This window comes from Trachemys scripta, chromosome 11 (assembly GCF_013100865.1).
Source record: "Trachemys scripta elegans isolate TJP31775 chromosome 11, CAS_Tse_1.0, whole genome shotgun sequence".
Classification (NCBI taxonomy): Eukaryota; Metazoa; Chordata; order Testudines; family Emydidae; genus Trachemys; species Trachemys scripta.
The window spans coordinates 31,381,590-31,396,355 of NC_048308.1; the positions used below are offsets into that span (position 1 = coordinate 31,381,590).

General features: G+C 37.8%; 1 protein-coding gene across 1 annotated transcript in view; it reads left to right on the top strand.

Annotated features, from left to right (window-relative positions):
• PSMD14 (proteasome 26S subunit, non-ATPase 14) overlaps window positions 1-14,511 on the top strand; it is a 61,521-nt gene extending 47,010 nt beyond the window's left edge. Inside the window, exons 8-12 of the mRNA XM_034785752.1 lie at window positions 564-671; window positions 3,872-3,946; window positions 9,428-9,553; window positions 10,903-10,965; window positions 14,088-14,511. Of these exons, the coding sequence (XP_034641643.1) occupies window positions 564-671; window positions 3,872-3,946; window positions 9,428-9,553; window positions 10,903-10,965; window positions 14,088-14,186 (471 nt within the window). The 3' untranslated portion in view covers window positions 14,187-14,511. The remainder of the gene's footprint in view (window positions 1-563; window positions 672-3,871; window positions 3,947-9,427; window positions 9,554-10,902; window positions 10,966-14,087) is intronic.
• The last annotated feature ends 255 nt before the right edge of the window (window positions 14,512-14,766 follow it).

A 14,766-nucleotide genomic window follows, 5' to 3' on the forward strand; every position in this document is an offset into this window, starting at 1 on the left:
CAAGGACTTTTTAATCCATCAGACAGTTTATAGACCCTTTCCTAGTCACAAGAAGCAAAAAGCATCTGACTAGAAGGGAATACATAGGGCAAGTTCCTTGCTGGCTATAATTTTGTTGTCATTTCAAGTATTGTGGTGGTGTAATTGATGTGACAGGACTGGGCTTTAGACACAGTCCCTTAGCTTGTGCTCACTTTCAGTTTTAGTCTCTCTGTGTCATTCATTTTGATTAGATAAGATTTAGGTGACAAACCTATACATACCTTTGAAGTTTTTAGTATGTATATCTACTGATCTTTTCAATGTTGTATGATTAAAAAGTACATACAACTTAATAGTTCCATGAAAAATGTAGTAGTTGGTGTCACCTTACAATACAAAGTAAAGAATTGTGTGCTGATGGCACAGTCAGCAGGAGGTTCTTTTTTATTAATATTATAATTAAAAGATTTTCTGGAAAAAGGCCAAAAACAGATGAGAGTTGATCATGCCTTGTCCACTGTTGCTTGGCACCATTGCTTGCATTTTCTAAAAAGAATTGACTTGACGTCTTGTTTTTACAGGTTGTTATTGATGCCTTCAGATTGATCAATGCTAATATGATGGTCTTGGGACATGAACCAAGACAAACAACTTCAAATCTGGGTCACTTAAACAAACCATCTATCCAGGTAAACTCAGTATTTGATGATGATAAACTCTGTTTTGTATTGAGTGGTGTTTAATCACAATGATGTGACAAGTATTTTAAAATGTTACAGCTATAATTTGTATGTTATCCCTCTTTGCAGTATTTTAATGTGCATATAAAATTAACTTGATATTTGAATAGGTCTACTCCTAATTTGAGTGTAGGATTGAGCTCTAAATTAGTCAGATGTAAACACAGAATTTAAGTAGATACTGTCAAGATTTAGTACAGATTTATAAAATAAAAAACTTAAAATAAATCTTTTGTGTGAATTTGGGAGCACAATACTCTAGTTTTTTCATATTAGTGATACAAGAGAGGGCGAATGGTATCCTTTTTCAGTATTGCAGTTTTAAAACTGCTCCTGCTAACATAGGCTTGAGCTTTCCTATAGCCATGATGAGTAAATGGTGTTTTATTATCTACTGTAAGCATCCCAATTATATGTGATAAAAGAATAAATTACGCTTCAAGCAACCATTGAAAAATGCCCTATCCATTAATCCTTATGGTCTCTTTCCACTTGCTTTACTGCTACATGTTTTTTGTTTAATATATATTCAACTTTTTAATGTGTCCTAAACAAATATTCCATCTCCAACTCTGGTTATTACATTGGTGATCTTGTAATTTGATGAAGTGTGTGTGTGTGTGTGGGGGGGGGGGGAATGGAATAGATCATTTGAATGTATAATTGACCATTTCAAGCATAATCCTCTTTACTCGAGTGTAATGTTTTTATATATCTTTGTAAGAATGTATACAGTTTAAAACATTGAATTTCTCTCTTGAATATTTACTCTATTTGGTTTCTAGTGTTGACTATTCAGGCCAATACTCTGGTCTTCAGTGAAGCGAAACCTTTATTGCAGGAAGCTTCTTCTGCTCTAAAACAAGAGTATCCTCCTGAGTGATTAATGCCTTGTCTGTATTCTTGTGCCTGGACTTTAGTTTTTTTCACCACTGAAGAAAAATGTATTTTATTTTTAAATGTATTGTAAAAGGCATGAATAGTTGCAACCGAGAAGCCTAATTACTTCTCTGAAGATTATTTACATGAACAGTAATACTAATGTATGTTGCTAAATACGGCCTACTGAAAGACAATATTAGTAGCCACAGTAGAACTGAAATTATATGCTTCAACTTTTACTGTCAGATAGCTATGTTTGGGGAGATGCCAGCTAGCCATTGTTAAACCTCTACCTTCAACACATTGGTAGCTTTTATTATTTTATGCATTAAAACACTTTTTATAAAGAAAAAATGAGCAAAAATATTCATACTAGTAAAATAGTTAGTTTTAAAAGGTTGAAGTGTTTTGCTTTTGATTTTTGAGTCTGTGAAAACTGCAAAGTATAATGAGTATGAAATAACCTACTAATGTTTTTGAGTGGATACAGGCAAGCCCATGCTTGCCTGTTTCAAGAGAATATATTACTGGGCTTTTTTAGGCTGTATGTAATGACCTCTCTTGTAAACCCCCATAGTATCATACTGCTTCATTATTTTTTGCAAAAGGTTAAGTAATATCTCACAGTCTAAGATCATTGTCGTTGCAGCATGGCATATTTCAGACATACGTTTTTTCACTAATTGCAAGTCAGCAATGACCAGTTACATATTTCATTATTACATTAAAATATTGCAGTTTGAAATTAAGTGTATACATATGAGTTCTTAAGACTTATTCTTTCCACAGAGAACAAATGTAGATACACACATGTTCTAAAGTCCCTGAGTGCAATGCTGACTGCATTGAAGTTGATGGCAAAACGACCATTGACTTCAGTGGGATTAGGATTTCACATGCCCCCTCCCCCATATTTTATCAAAGTCATTTTGTGAAGCATAAGGCAAGCTTATTAAAGACTTTAATATTACGGGACTTAAGTATTACATGACACACATTAATCTTTCAGTGAAACAAAACACTTAAGGAACAATGTCTTTAAAATATAGACCGCAAATAGGTGTACATTTTAGAGGTTCCAATTAACCTGTTGTGGTGACTAATAGTACAGTTTCAAGATTGTTGGGAGGAGTAATGGAGCAAGGTTTTTTAAGTGTTTGCACCTTGCTCAGATAACACCTAAGTTGAATTATCTGTTGCTGTTGGAAGCGCAATGATTTCAGGGGAGATAGTCAAAGTCTATTTAGGACTTGTACTCCTAAATCCTCTTAAAAGCCTCCCCTTATCTACAGTTGAGTTAAAACAAGAGGGTACCATTTTTCGATTGGGGGTGGGAGAGAGAGAATGTCAAATGAAACTACAGAACTTTTCAGTAACTTAAGGCTGAAATTACTCTAACAATAAATAGACAAGTGTTTGGTTTTGAGCTTCTGTTGACTACAGTAAAGCTAAATGTGTATCTTTCTTTGACAATCAGCAAACTAGTTAACATACAGTTAGTTCATGTAAAATGTAACTGTTTAATTATTTCTTTGTATAGAATACAAATACATGCAAAAACATCTGTTTTCAACTTTGTGATAACTCTTAAGTTTTAATTGCGGTAGGATTTTGAAGCACGAGAATGAAAAGCTGTACTTGCATTTTGTGGAACAAGCGCTAGCTATGGATAGCTTTAAGGAATAGACCTCAATAAATAGGTGAAATCATCAAAATATAATTTGGAATATCAAATATTTCTCTATTTCTTAAATGTTGCATGGTGTAATTTTTCATATCTTTTTTACATTGTGAGAACAAAACAACTGACATGGACTTGTTATATTCATACATAAATTGTTTCTAGAAACTGCATCTTAATCCAAGCCATGCCTTAAAATGTACATTGTATCAACATAAGAATCACACCCGTGTCTGAAAAATGTTTACCTTCTGTTTCAAGTACGACTTAAGTTTACCATAAACAAGAGATTGGAGAGAAAATAAATGTTTTTTTGTTCGTTTTCTGAATTTGTCAGCAGTTTACAAATAGTTGTACTTTTTCCCTGTTTGTATGAACCTTTCACGTGGAAATGGAGGAGAGAGCAACATTTTTTGTAAAATAGGAAAATAAGGATTGTTAGGAGCCGGTATAGTGGTTGACGCTACCTATAACATTTTTTCAAAACTATTTCAAGTTGACTGCTTTAAATAGTCACTTTCTTACTAATATTTTTCATATCTATGATAGTAACTTTAGTTACATATTTTTCCACAAATTTTTATAGGCTCTAATTCATGGACTGAACAGACATTATTACTCCATTACCATCAACTATAGGAAGAATGAACTAGAACAGAAGGTAAGGGGGGGTTGCATATATATTTCTATTTTAAGTAAAAGAAACCACTTTACAAACTGTTTAAACTGACCTGTGGTATGTTGCAGTTTTGTAATTTAAATTTTAAGTTCTGATATCTTGAGCTATGATTCCCTGTCATTTTTTTCTCCATGTCATGTTATGGGTGTGTTAAAGCACAAAGTGAGCCTAGGCTGAACTCTCTTGAGCAAACTACATCTCCTCCAGAAGGATCTGAAAAGTAGCTAGAAAAAAAAATTTATTTCATACACAGATAACTTGATAGCGGTTTTTGTCTATAGCAGGGATAGGCAAACTACGGCCCACGGGTCAGATCCAGCCCCTCAGGGTTTTGGATTCAGCCCGCGGGATTGCCACCCTCATGGCGCCGCGAGCCCTGCGCCACTCCCAGAAAGAGCCAGCACCACATCCGTCCCCTCTCCCCCAGGGGCCACAGGGATGTGCCCATTGGTTGGGAACTGCGGCCAATGGGAGCTTCGGGGGAGGTACCCACAGGCGACGGCAGCACGTGGAGCCCTCTGCCCCTCCTCCCCCAGGGACCACAGGGACGTGGTGCCAGCCGTTTCCTGGAGCGGGGCCAGGGCAGGCAGGGAGCCTGCCATGGCCCCAGTGCGTGCCGCTACCATCCCAGAGCTGCTCCAGGTAAGTGGTGCCGGAGCCCGCACCACTCCTGCACCCCAACCCCCTGCCTACACCCCAATCCCCTGCCGCACCCTGCACCCCTCCTGCATCCCAACCCCATGCCCTGAGCGCCCCCCCGCACTCCACACCACTCCTCTGCCCCAACCACTGCCCTGAGCCCCGTCCCACACTGTGCACCTCCTCCCATGCCCTGCACTTCCTCCCGCACCCCAACACCCTGCCCCAGCCTTACATTCATGGCCCTGCATGCAATTTCCCCACCCAGATGTAGCCCTTGGGCCAAAAAGTTTGCCCACCCCGGTCTATAGTATCTACATTTGTCATACTTTAAAGTTGTATTTAATCCTAAAATACCTTCATTCTGTTTTGTGCTTGAGAAAACGGAACAGGATTACCATACGTTTCAAGTCTTGGATGGTGACTCTAGCAGCCGTTATACCTGCTGTAGATTTGCAGGAATAAGTTGAGGCTCTTGATTTTGGGGAAACCTACTTCCAAGTCACAGAGCGATACATCAAAAGTATCTCAAGTGTGCATAGGCTGTAATAGCTTCCAGTACAAGGTGCTTTCATTTGGCCTGGATAGAGCTCCTCAAGTCTTCTCCAAATATCTAGTAGTAGTGGTGGCCTGCTTAACTTATTTTGGTCTGGAGGAGTGGCATTGTGCGGTTCCATGCCCATTGAGTGTCAGTGAATTCTATGTCAAATTTGCCCAGTTAAAAAGTTTTGTTTGTTTGTTTGTTTTTTCAACTTCCAGTTCCACAAACTCAGCCTTGGATCTGAAATTCAAGTTGGGTTCTTCCTGACTTATTCATAATCAAAAGTAGTCAAGAGTCTCAAGGCCAGATTCCTGCCTCATTTACACCTGTACATGCATATTGTCTTCCTTGGGGTTGATTTGGTTTAACTAAAGCTAGAATTTAACTCTACAGTTGGAACTATATAGTTCTGCTGAAGATGCATGATTTGAGTCAAAACAGACTCCAGCTTGACTAGTGGCTGTTGACTAGTTTAAATAAAAAGTAATTTTTTTTATCACTAAAGAACGATGAAACATGCAGATCAGAAAGACCTAGACAATCACAGGAACTACAGTGCGGTCCACAAAGCCTGAGTTAGGCACCTAGGCTCTCTATACAATGAATGGGGTGAGAGGTGCCTGAGAATGCAGGCCACAAAAGCCAGCATGCTATGTGTGGAGCCACCTAAGCTAGCCAGTGTGAGACGCTGATGAAAGGGGTGTGTTCTACACATTGCCACTTTGATGGCGATAAGAGCCTAAGTCCAGGTTGCAGGGAGGCACCTATCTCTGTTTGCTGTCCACAGCCAGGAACTCATCTCCTGGAAGGTGGTGGCTTAGGCACTTAAGTAGTTTCATGTAAGAATGAGTTAGGCACCTGCATCATTCCACAAAAAACAGGAGAAGGTGGAGGTGGCATCCTCATTATACCTTTTAGCCCAGTCACCTGGGATATGGGGGAGATAGGTTCTATTGCCCCGTCCCCACTTCCGCCCTCTTCCTGAGAGGAAGAAAGCATTTGCACAGGCGACTCCCACCTCTTTGGAGAGTGCTCTAACCACTGAGCTATGGAATATTCTCAGGTGGGGGTCCCTGACTCTCTCCTGTTGAAGCTGTTCCAGTGTGTATAAGTAATTAATCTTTTAATAGGGTGACTAGACTCTGAGTCTCCCTTCTCCCAGTGAGTGCTGTAACCATCAGGCTATAGTTGTGTGTGTCTCTCTTTTTACCCAGTGACTAAGTATTTATCCAAAGTGGAACAGATTCAACGGAAGAGAGTGAAGGAGCCCCACCTCAGACTATGCCATAGCTCACTGGTTAGAGCACTCTTCTGAGAGGTGGGAAACTCTTGTTCAAGTCTTTTCTTCCTTTCAGGTAGATGGGGGAGTCGAGCCTGAGTTTCGCATGCTCTGCTTGAGTGCTTTAACCACTGGATAAAAGGCATAAAGTGGACACCACCACCTCGTCCAGCAGCTTTGACCTGCTCCAGAAGGAGCATCTGAGCACACCAACTGGATCAGGCCCTGTGGGGAGGGAGGGAAGGAGAGATAGCTCAGTGGTTTGTGCATTGGCCTGCTAAACCCAGGGTTGTGAGTTCAATCCTTGAGGGGGCCACTTAGGGATCTGGGGAAAAAATCAGTACTTGGTCCTGCTAGTGAAGGCAGGGGGCTGGACTCGATGACCTTTCAAGGTCCCTTCCAGTTCTAGGAGATAGGATATCTCCATTTATTTATTTATTTATTCATGTGGGCAAGATAGTCTCCTCTGCCTATCTTTTCCCCCATTTGTGGGTTGCATAGGTGGGAGATAGGCATCCAGACACCTAGAGTGAGAGAGCAGTGCACATGCCAAGAGAGAAATTTAGGCACCATGGATACTTTTACAGCAAAAAATTAGGTGTTGAGTGAGTATAGCTGCCTATAGGATTAGGTGGAGGTGTTGTGGATTGCAGTGATGCCTTAAACTGGGATTTAGCCCAGATCCACAAAGGTACTTAAGCGCCTAACGTTCCTTTTTCAGAGCAGAATCACACTTTCAAGGGCTCAATGTGTTTGTTTTCCTGTATCTGGATGATGGGTCCAACAGAACCAGATTCCCACAATAGGTATCTCCCTTTTGGGTAGTCTAATCTATCTTCATCCTGATGCAAAGGCATACTTTCAGAAAAGCAATTCTAGATTCTTCAGGGGGTGATTATCTTTTTAGCCTTGTGACATGTTTATGGACATTCAAAAGACTTTACAATACAACCATGCAACAGGATCAAACTTCCTAAAGTTCAAATATCTCTGATCTAAGGGTTTCCTGTACATAAATAACTTTGCTTGGTAGGCTGAGAATGAGACCTCTGCAACCTTGACTAAGTATCAATTACATATTAGAAACTATCAGTCTGCAAGCATACCTGAACTTGTCTGAGCAAGTAAATAATAGTTCTTAGTGCTTTAACTAATCTTCACAAGTCTCTGATAAGGTATTCCTCGTTCATGAGGAATAATTGCAATCCCCGATCCCCATCACGAATGGGGTTCAACGGGTTACCCGCACCTGTTGGCGTAGGGTAGACACACGCTGAGCCAGTCAGTGTAGCGCGCGTGCAGCCCCGGACATCTAAGGGCATCACAGACCTNGCTGAGCCAGTCAGTGTAGCGCGCGTGCAGCCCCGGACATCTAAGGGCATCACAGACCTGTTATTGCTCAATCTCGGGTGGCTGAACGCCACTTGTCCCTCTAAGAAGGGTCTGATAAGGTAGCCACTCATTCCAAAATCCTGCATATGGTTGTCTATAATGTCCACTTTTTGTCTCTTATCAAGCCATCTCCATTTCTAGTGAAAGGTGTAAATATTCCAAGCCTGGTTGGGGAGTGCATCTACACTATTGCAGAGTTTAAGATCTGTGGAAGCCTGGTTAATCTAGACTTCACAGCAAAGCAAGAGTTTTCAGAGTAGTTTGGCTACTATGAAAAGCTTTCACTAAGGACTTAATAGTACAAATCCTGACAGACATTCCAGCCAAAGACCTCAGTTGTTGTAGCGGTGAGTCTCTTTCCTTTAGCTGTCTTCCAAAGTGAGGGTTCTGTGGGAATGATTCATGACTCATCATTTCATTCCATGGCCACCTGGCATTGAAAAGCAACTCCTTTGCAGATATGAATTTCAGGCATTAAAGTTAAAATAAAAGGTCTTCAAGACTTCAGCAGTAAACCCCATATTGAAGAAGTTGGGACAAAATGGATCTATTTGTTTAGAACACCAGATACCTCCTGTACTGATTTGTGATGGGCAGTGGATCCCTGATACAGGCATTCTTTGTGTACTGGAATGCCTTTCCTCCAATTCCTCTGCTCCATCAGGTTTTCAGAAAAGTAAAACAAGGCTCATATAATTCTCATAGTACCTGCTTAGGCTTATCAGTTTAAATGCCTGGATCTTCTGGGCATTGCATCAAAACCAGACCCAAACTTACTTAATCTTACAGAATGGATCTTGGCATCCTATTAGATGTGGAACCTGAATGCTCTTTTAAAGTGCAACAAGTTATCTTGAAACCTAAGAAGATGGCTACATGGAGATATGCTAAGATGTGGGAAAATGCAAAAAGTCCATGTGTTCCTGTCATTCATTTTTTTGGGACGATTTGTTTTATAAAAGACATTATCATGACTTGGTTTGGTTGCTAGTAAAGTCCATCTCAACTACAGTAGCCTACTGCCCTCCAATACAGGGATCGTGAGTGCAGAATATATACCTAATATGCTTAGTCCGCAACACCAAACTTCCTCCCAAGTGTGCCTAGAGGCCAAAAGCTTCATATGTCCTCTACCTAGCTGTTAAAACAGCCTCCTTTCTTCTGACTACTTCTATAATGCAGTTATGCATTGTCAATACCAAAACCTACAACAAACTGAAAATCTGGGACAGTGTAAAATAGATGTATTATAAAAATTAAATAAGACGAGCTACTGCACTGATTGTGTATTATTAATTTTCATACTTCATTTAAAAAGATTTTAGTTTTAAAAGAACTGCTGCAAAATTCCTAGTCTGATGCACCAAAATATTACAGAATCCAGTGATGCTGAGTATAGACACCAGTTAGAAGCTGCTCCTGTGTACACTTATCATATTCTAACTGTTCAAGATCAAAAATGCTTTTGGAACATTTCTAATCTTATTGAATCATTTATATAAATCTCTATAAGTACGTGTAGTAAATTAACTTGCTGTATCAAGTGGACTTTTATAGAGCTGGAAATTTATGTTCTGATGTAGATGTTAAACTGTATGACTTTATTTTGCAGATGTTGCTAAATTTGCATAAGAAGAGTTGGATGGAAGGTTTGACACTTCAGGACTATAGTGAACATTGCAAACTCAATGAAACAGTAGTGAAAGAGATGCTGGAGTTAGCTAAGAATTATAACAAGGTATTCACGTCCAACAATTGAAATTGCTCTTATGAAATAACTGACACTAGCAAACTTCATTGGATAGGAAGTTGATTACAGATCTCTTTGCATTCGCTCATGGTAATGTCCTAGAAAATAAACACTAACAAGAACACTGAATAATTGAAAGTGAATAACTTTTGAGGCTTCAGTGATCACTAATATTTTAACGCTCTCTTTTGGGCACAATATGGGAATGTACATGTTTTGTATTGTATATATTTAGTAGAGTAACTTTTAAGGGACGTCAGTGGAGTTGGCAAATAAGGTATAACTCTGGCTATAATTATAGACCGAAGTTTTGTGAGCATGGAGTTCCTGATTGCTAACCAATTAAAGATTAACCATTGTTCATACTTTAAGGACATTGTTTGTACTTTAAGGATGTATGTAATCTGTCCCATTGACTGTATTTAACTCTTTGAAGTGGATGGGTCTTGAGTTCCTGTAGTTGAGCTTTAATTCAGAATATTTTGGATTTAATTTGATTTCTCATTTCATTGCTGCAGTCAAAGACTACTAGATCAAAGATTTCAAAAAATATATACTTCCATTATAGTGTGTACTTGGAACTCTTTAAATATATACAGCCTGATACTTTTTATGCCAATGTAATGGAGTGAAGAATCAGGCCCACACTTATTTGTAACATGTAATTATGACATTCCTAAATAAAAGAATGATTGAGACTTGTTCTACTTATGTAGATGCTTACTAGGAAAATGTACTGTAAGACTTTTAAAAAAGATTTTTAATACAATTTTTAACTTGCTTATTGGAAGTCCCAAAATATTAAACTTGAATATTTTATTAACATTAAACATAAATAAACAAGGAACTTTACATACCAAAAAATCTATTTAAAGAAATATATAGAAGTTACTTAAACTAGAATACAAAAATTCATAGTAAAAAATCAAATTTCCCTTAGTTAGAAACAACAAGGTTAATGCTATACTTTGAACATTATATTTTAACCTGTTTTATCTAGCTGTTGATGTGATTATTAGGTACACAAGGGTATAATTTTGCAACATTTTATAAATTCTAAGTGTATTTTTCTTTAATATAGTTTGGTGAGTAAATCTAAAATATCTGACAATAAAGCTGTTCATGAATACTCCCCTTAATCTTTTGCACTGACATTTTAACAGATTTGTGCCACCTTTGCTGAGCAATTGAAGTGCCTTTCCTTTTGACTTAATATATGCTTCTGAAACACTGCTGTCCTTTTGATTTTTAAGAAGGAATTATATTTTTATAATCTTGTGGCTCTAGGAAAAAGTAAATGGAATCTGAAACACTGACCTTTTTTGTATTTTTCACAGGCAGTGGAAGAAGAAGATAAGATGACACCTGAACAGCTGGCAATAAAAAATGTTGGCAAGCAGGTGAGGTGTAATGAATTATTGTGAGGTGAAATAACCTGATTTTTTTTAAGTATATTTTAATATTATTTTAGTCACATGAATTGCAAGTGATTTCTGTTCTATAGTCTGGCTGTCTTGAATTCCCTAGAGGTCTTGAATTTACACCTGATGGACAATATTATTTAGGCCTCTGACTGTAGGTAATCTGCAAAGTGGTTACAAAATTGTCCTTTGATTGCAAGGATCTGCCACAACATTTCTTATAATGAAGTTTAAAAGTATATTCTGGATAAATTATTATAATCCACTAGGGAATATCCTGTAATTTCTGCATCTTTCTTCTTTTTAAAAAGAAAAAAACAAACAAAAAAACTAAATACACTATTGCATTCTGGAGAAGACATGCTATTTTTTTAAAGAGGCAAGTCAGTCAGTCTGGTGCATTACACTGTTGCTGAAGAGCCAGTAGAAAGGGAGTAAGTTCACCCACTATTCAGATACATTGATGCTTGATGCCAATACACACATAAGTACACCAAACACCTTCCTGTTACCTTGTGCTTCATAAGCAAAACAGTTTAGGATCATAATTGAGATTTGGGGGGACAGAGGGGAGGCTATTAAATTAAGTCCATCGTTCTGTCATGGCAGGATGTACTGTCCTGACAGAGGACTTGACAGATATTAAATTAATGATATGTTTTATTTTAGCCTAAAAGCCAAAGAGAGAAATCCTTTGAAATGGAAAAAGGATAAAATTGTTAAGAAAACATTGTTCTCAGAGTTCAGTAGGACTCTGAGGGCAATAGGAACAATGGATAGTTTTAAAAACCCCTTCAAACTATTTTCCCTTAAAGGAGAGGCAGGATTTATTTGTATGGCGGGCTGTAGTAGAACATGAACTATATTTCAGAGGATTATGGAATATTTTTGTGTCAACTTCCAACAAACTGATGTTATAACTTATCTGTAATTTTCTTCCAATCATACACTTTTGTAGCATTCAGATCTGTAGCAGGAAACAATCAAAAATAAATGTATAGGAAGAGCCATCTTTTTCAAAGATCTATAACAGTTGTAAATATCCCTTCTTGTGAGCCTGAGCCCAGGTGTAATCTACAATCTAAACAATTCTTTAAAAGCAGGTGCAGAATTTTTTAAGTTAATACAGAGTAAAAAAGTCAGATTTGTTTTCCTCACACATCAAACTTTTTTTCTAAAAGAAACTGTCAAAGGTATCTTGTAAAATCATTAAATGAAATAATTTTTCTTTTCAGTTTTTTTCCCCCTCTGTCATTTATACACAAAGTTCTGTGGACACACAGCTGCTGATGTGAATATTTGTCCTCTATTTGGAAAGGTCATTAGTTTGAATGGAGAAATCTTAAAGAACTACAGGACTTTGTAAATGGATTATAAAAAAGAGCAGCTTAGACTTAGTTCTGTGGCAATCAGAACTATTTTGTATGTGGAATAGGCTCAATAAATATTTTAAATAGATCCTTTACTGTGTACACATGCGTTTTTTTTTTTTTTTTTCTCCACTATTGTAATATCTGTATAATGGGCTCTGTACAAACAAATGACATAATAGATTGAGGAAATATGCTACTTTATGGTAGATAATTTAGTTAGACCCCAATCCTGCAAAGTTTTATGTATGTGCTTAACTTTACTACTGAGAGTAAACTTGTGTGAATACATGACATGGATCCATTTTATATAGGTAATTTAATAATACTTAGCACTTATATGGTACTTAATATTTTCAAAGCACTGTACAGACTTGGGCTCCAATTCTGCGGAGACTTGAGAACGTGCTTAGTGTATAAAGTTAAGTCCAATGGCGCTCAACTTTTTTACTGGTGACCCCTTTCACATAGCAAGCCTCTGAGTGTGACCCCCCCCCCTTATAAATTAAAACACTTTTTTATATATTTAACATAATTATAAATGCTGGATGCAAAGCAGGGTTTGGGGTGGAGGGGTCTTGACCCCAGTTTAAGAACCCCTGCACTAAGTAGTTCCCTTGAAGCCTGGGAACTCAGCAAGAGGTAAACACTGTGTAATATTCTTGAAGCCACTGAGACTACTCTCAAGTGTAAAATTAAGCATATGCATAAATCTTTGCAGGATTGGGGACCCAAGATTATATACAGCTTTGAAAATACAGAGCACCATGTTTGTATTGCTAAGGTGGAATCCTGGCCTTGTTGATGTCTATGAGAAAACACACCCTTTTTTTCATTTTAAATAGTGTGAATCTCACCACCTCAGAAATGGTTTCAGAAATGGGTATTTGAGTGATAGAAATGTCTATTTAAATAATAGGCTAAAATAGCTTCAAAAGAAGTTGTCCTACACTATCTTAACTTTTACAGACTTTCCTGAGGTTTTTCTTTTTAATATGGGAAATGAGGATAACCACAAAAATAAATTTGAAGGTTTGTCTTAACCTTACAAAAACAAGAAGGTTAGAGTCATGACTAAAATTGCATACCTAGCATATTCTGTTTACAGAATAATAGTCAAAGGTAACGTGTGGGGGGGTACATGATGGCACCGCTCCTCTTCCCCTCCCCCCTTTCTACCAGGGTTTATATGCCCTGCCCTGAACCTTGCTGCATGCCACCAGAACACGCACGCACACACTCTCACTCGCTCTCTCCCTCTCCAATGTATAGGGTTTGCGGTTAGTTCTAAAGTAGTGTTTGTCTACAGTATAGTTTTTATTGACCTAGCTTCTGAAGTCTGAGGCAGTTAAGATACTGTGAGTGAAATCCTGGCCCCGTTGAAGTCAAGAAGGTGTTTTGTCATGGACTTCATTAGAGCCAGGATTTCACCCCATGTGTGGAATTTCATAAAAATATTTGCTGTCACTCTATCCATCCAGAATTTGAAGAGACTGATTTGCTTATTTACCTACATATAACATCTTTGAATAATATGAAGAGCTACAGGGTTTTAGAAATTTAGAATCAAAGTTACATGCAGTATCTTGAAGGCAGGAAAACTTGGGGGATTTAATAGGCTGTCAGTGTCCATTAATTCACTGTGTTCTCAAATAGTTGAAATCCATCATCTCTGAAGTGTTCATTTTTTAGTGATTCCTCTAATAGCCTACTTTAATATTTATTTTTCAGGACCCCAAACGTCATTTAGAAGAACATGTGGATGTGTTGATGACCTCGAATATTGTCCAGTGTTTAGCAGCAATGTTGGATACAGTTGTATTTAAATAATGAATTTACTGTTACTGTGGTGCTTTCTGTGTATATTCTTCTATTGTTTCTAACACTCGGAAACCAGAGACTGCAGAAAGTATATTTGGTTAAATGGAAGACATCTGGCATCATTTGCAGTCTAAGAGCAGCACTATAACACCTTTCAGTCTCTGTTGTGCAATTACTTCTGTTTCTTTTTGTCAGGGTCTTTGCAGATTCCAAAGCAGTTCAAGAACACAGAGTGGGCAAATTGTATTAAGTTTTCATTTAATATTTGGGGGAAAATCAGTAGTACATATATATTTTGATTGTTGCTACATAATAAAAATACATTTACAGTCTATAACGTTTAAGGTTTTTTGTCAATATACGGAATGGACAACATTGTAGAAAACTCATGCAGATAAATCTGGTTTCTTTTGCATTTTTAGTGCATATTAAGTGAAACCTCGATGAGCTCGCAAAACTTCACAAATGAAATATGACTTCCATTAATCACTGAGGTATTCTAGAAAAACATACTTTTTTCATAAATAGTGATGAGTACAAAAGAACATTATTGCCATGCAAGTTTTTTTATAATGCAACACAACTCCAT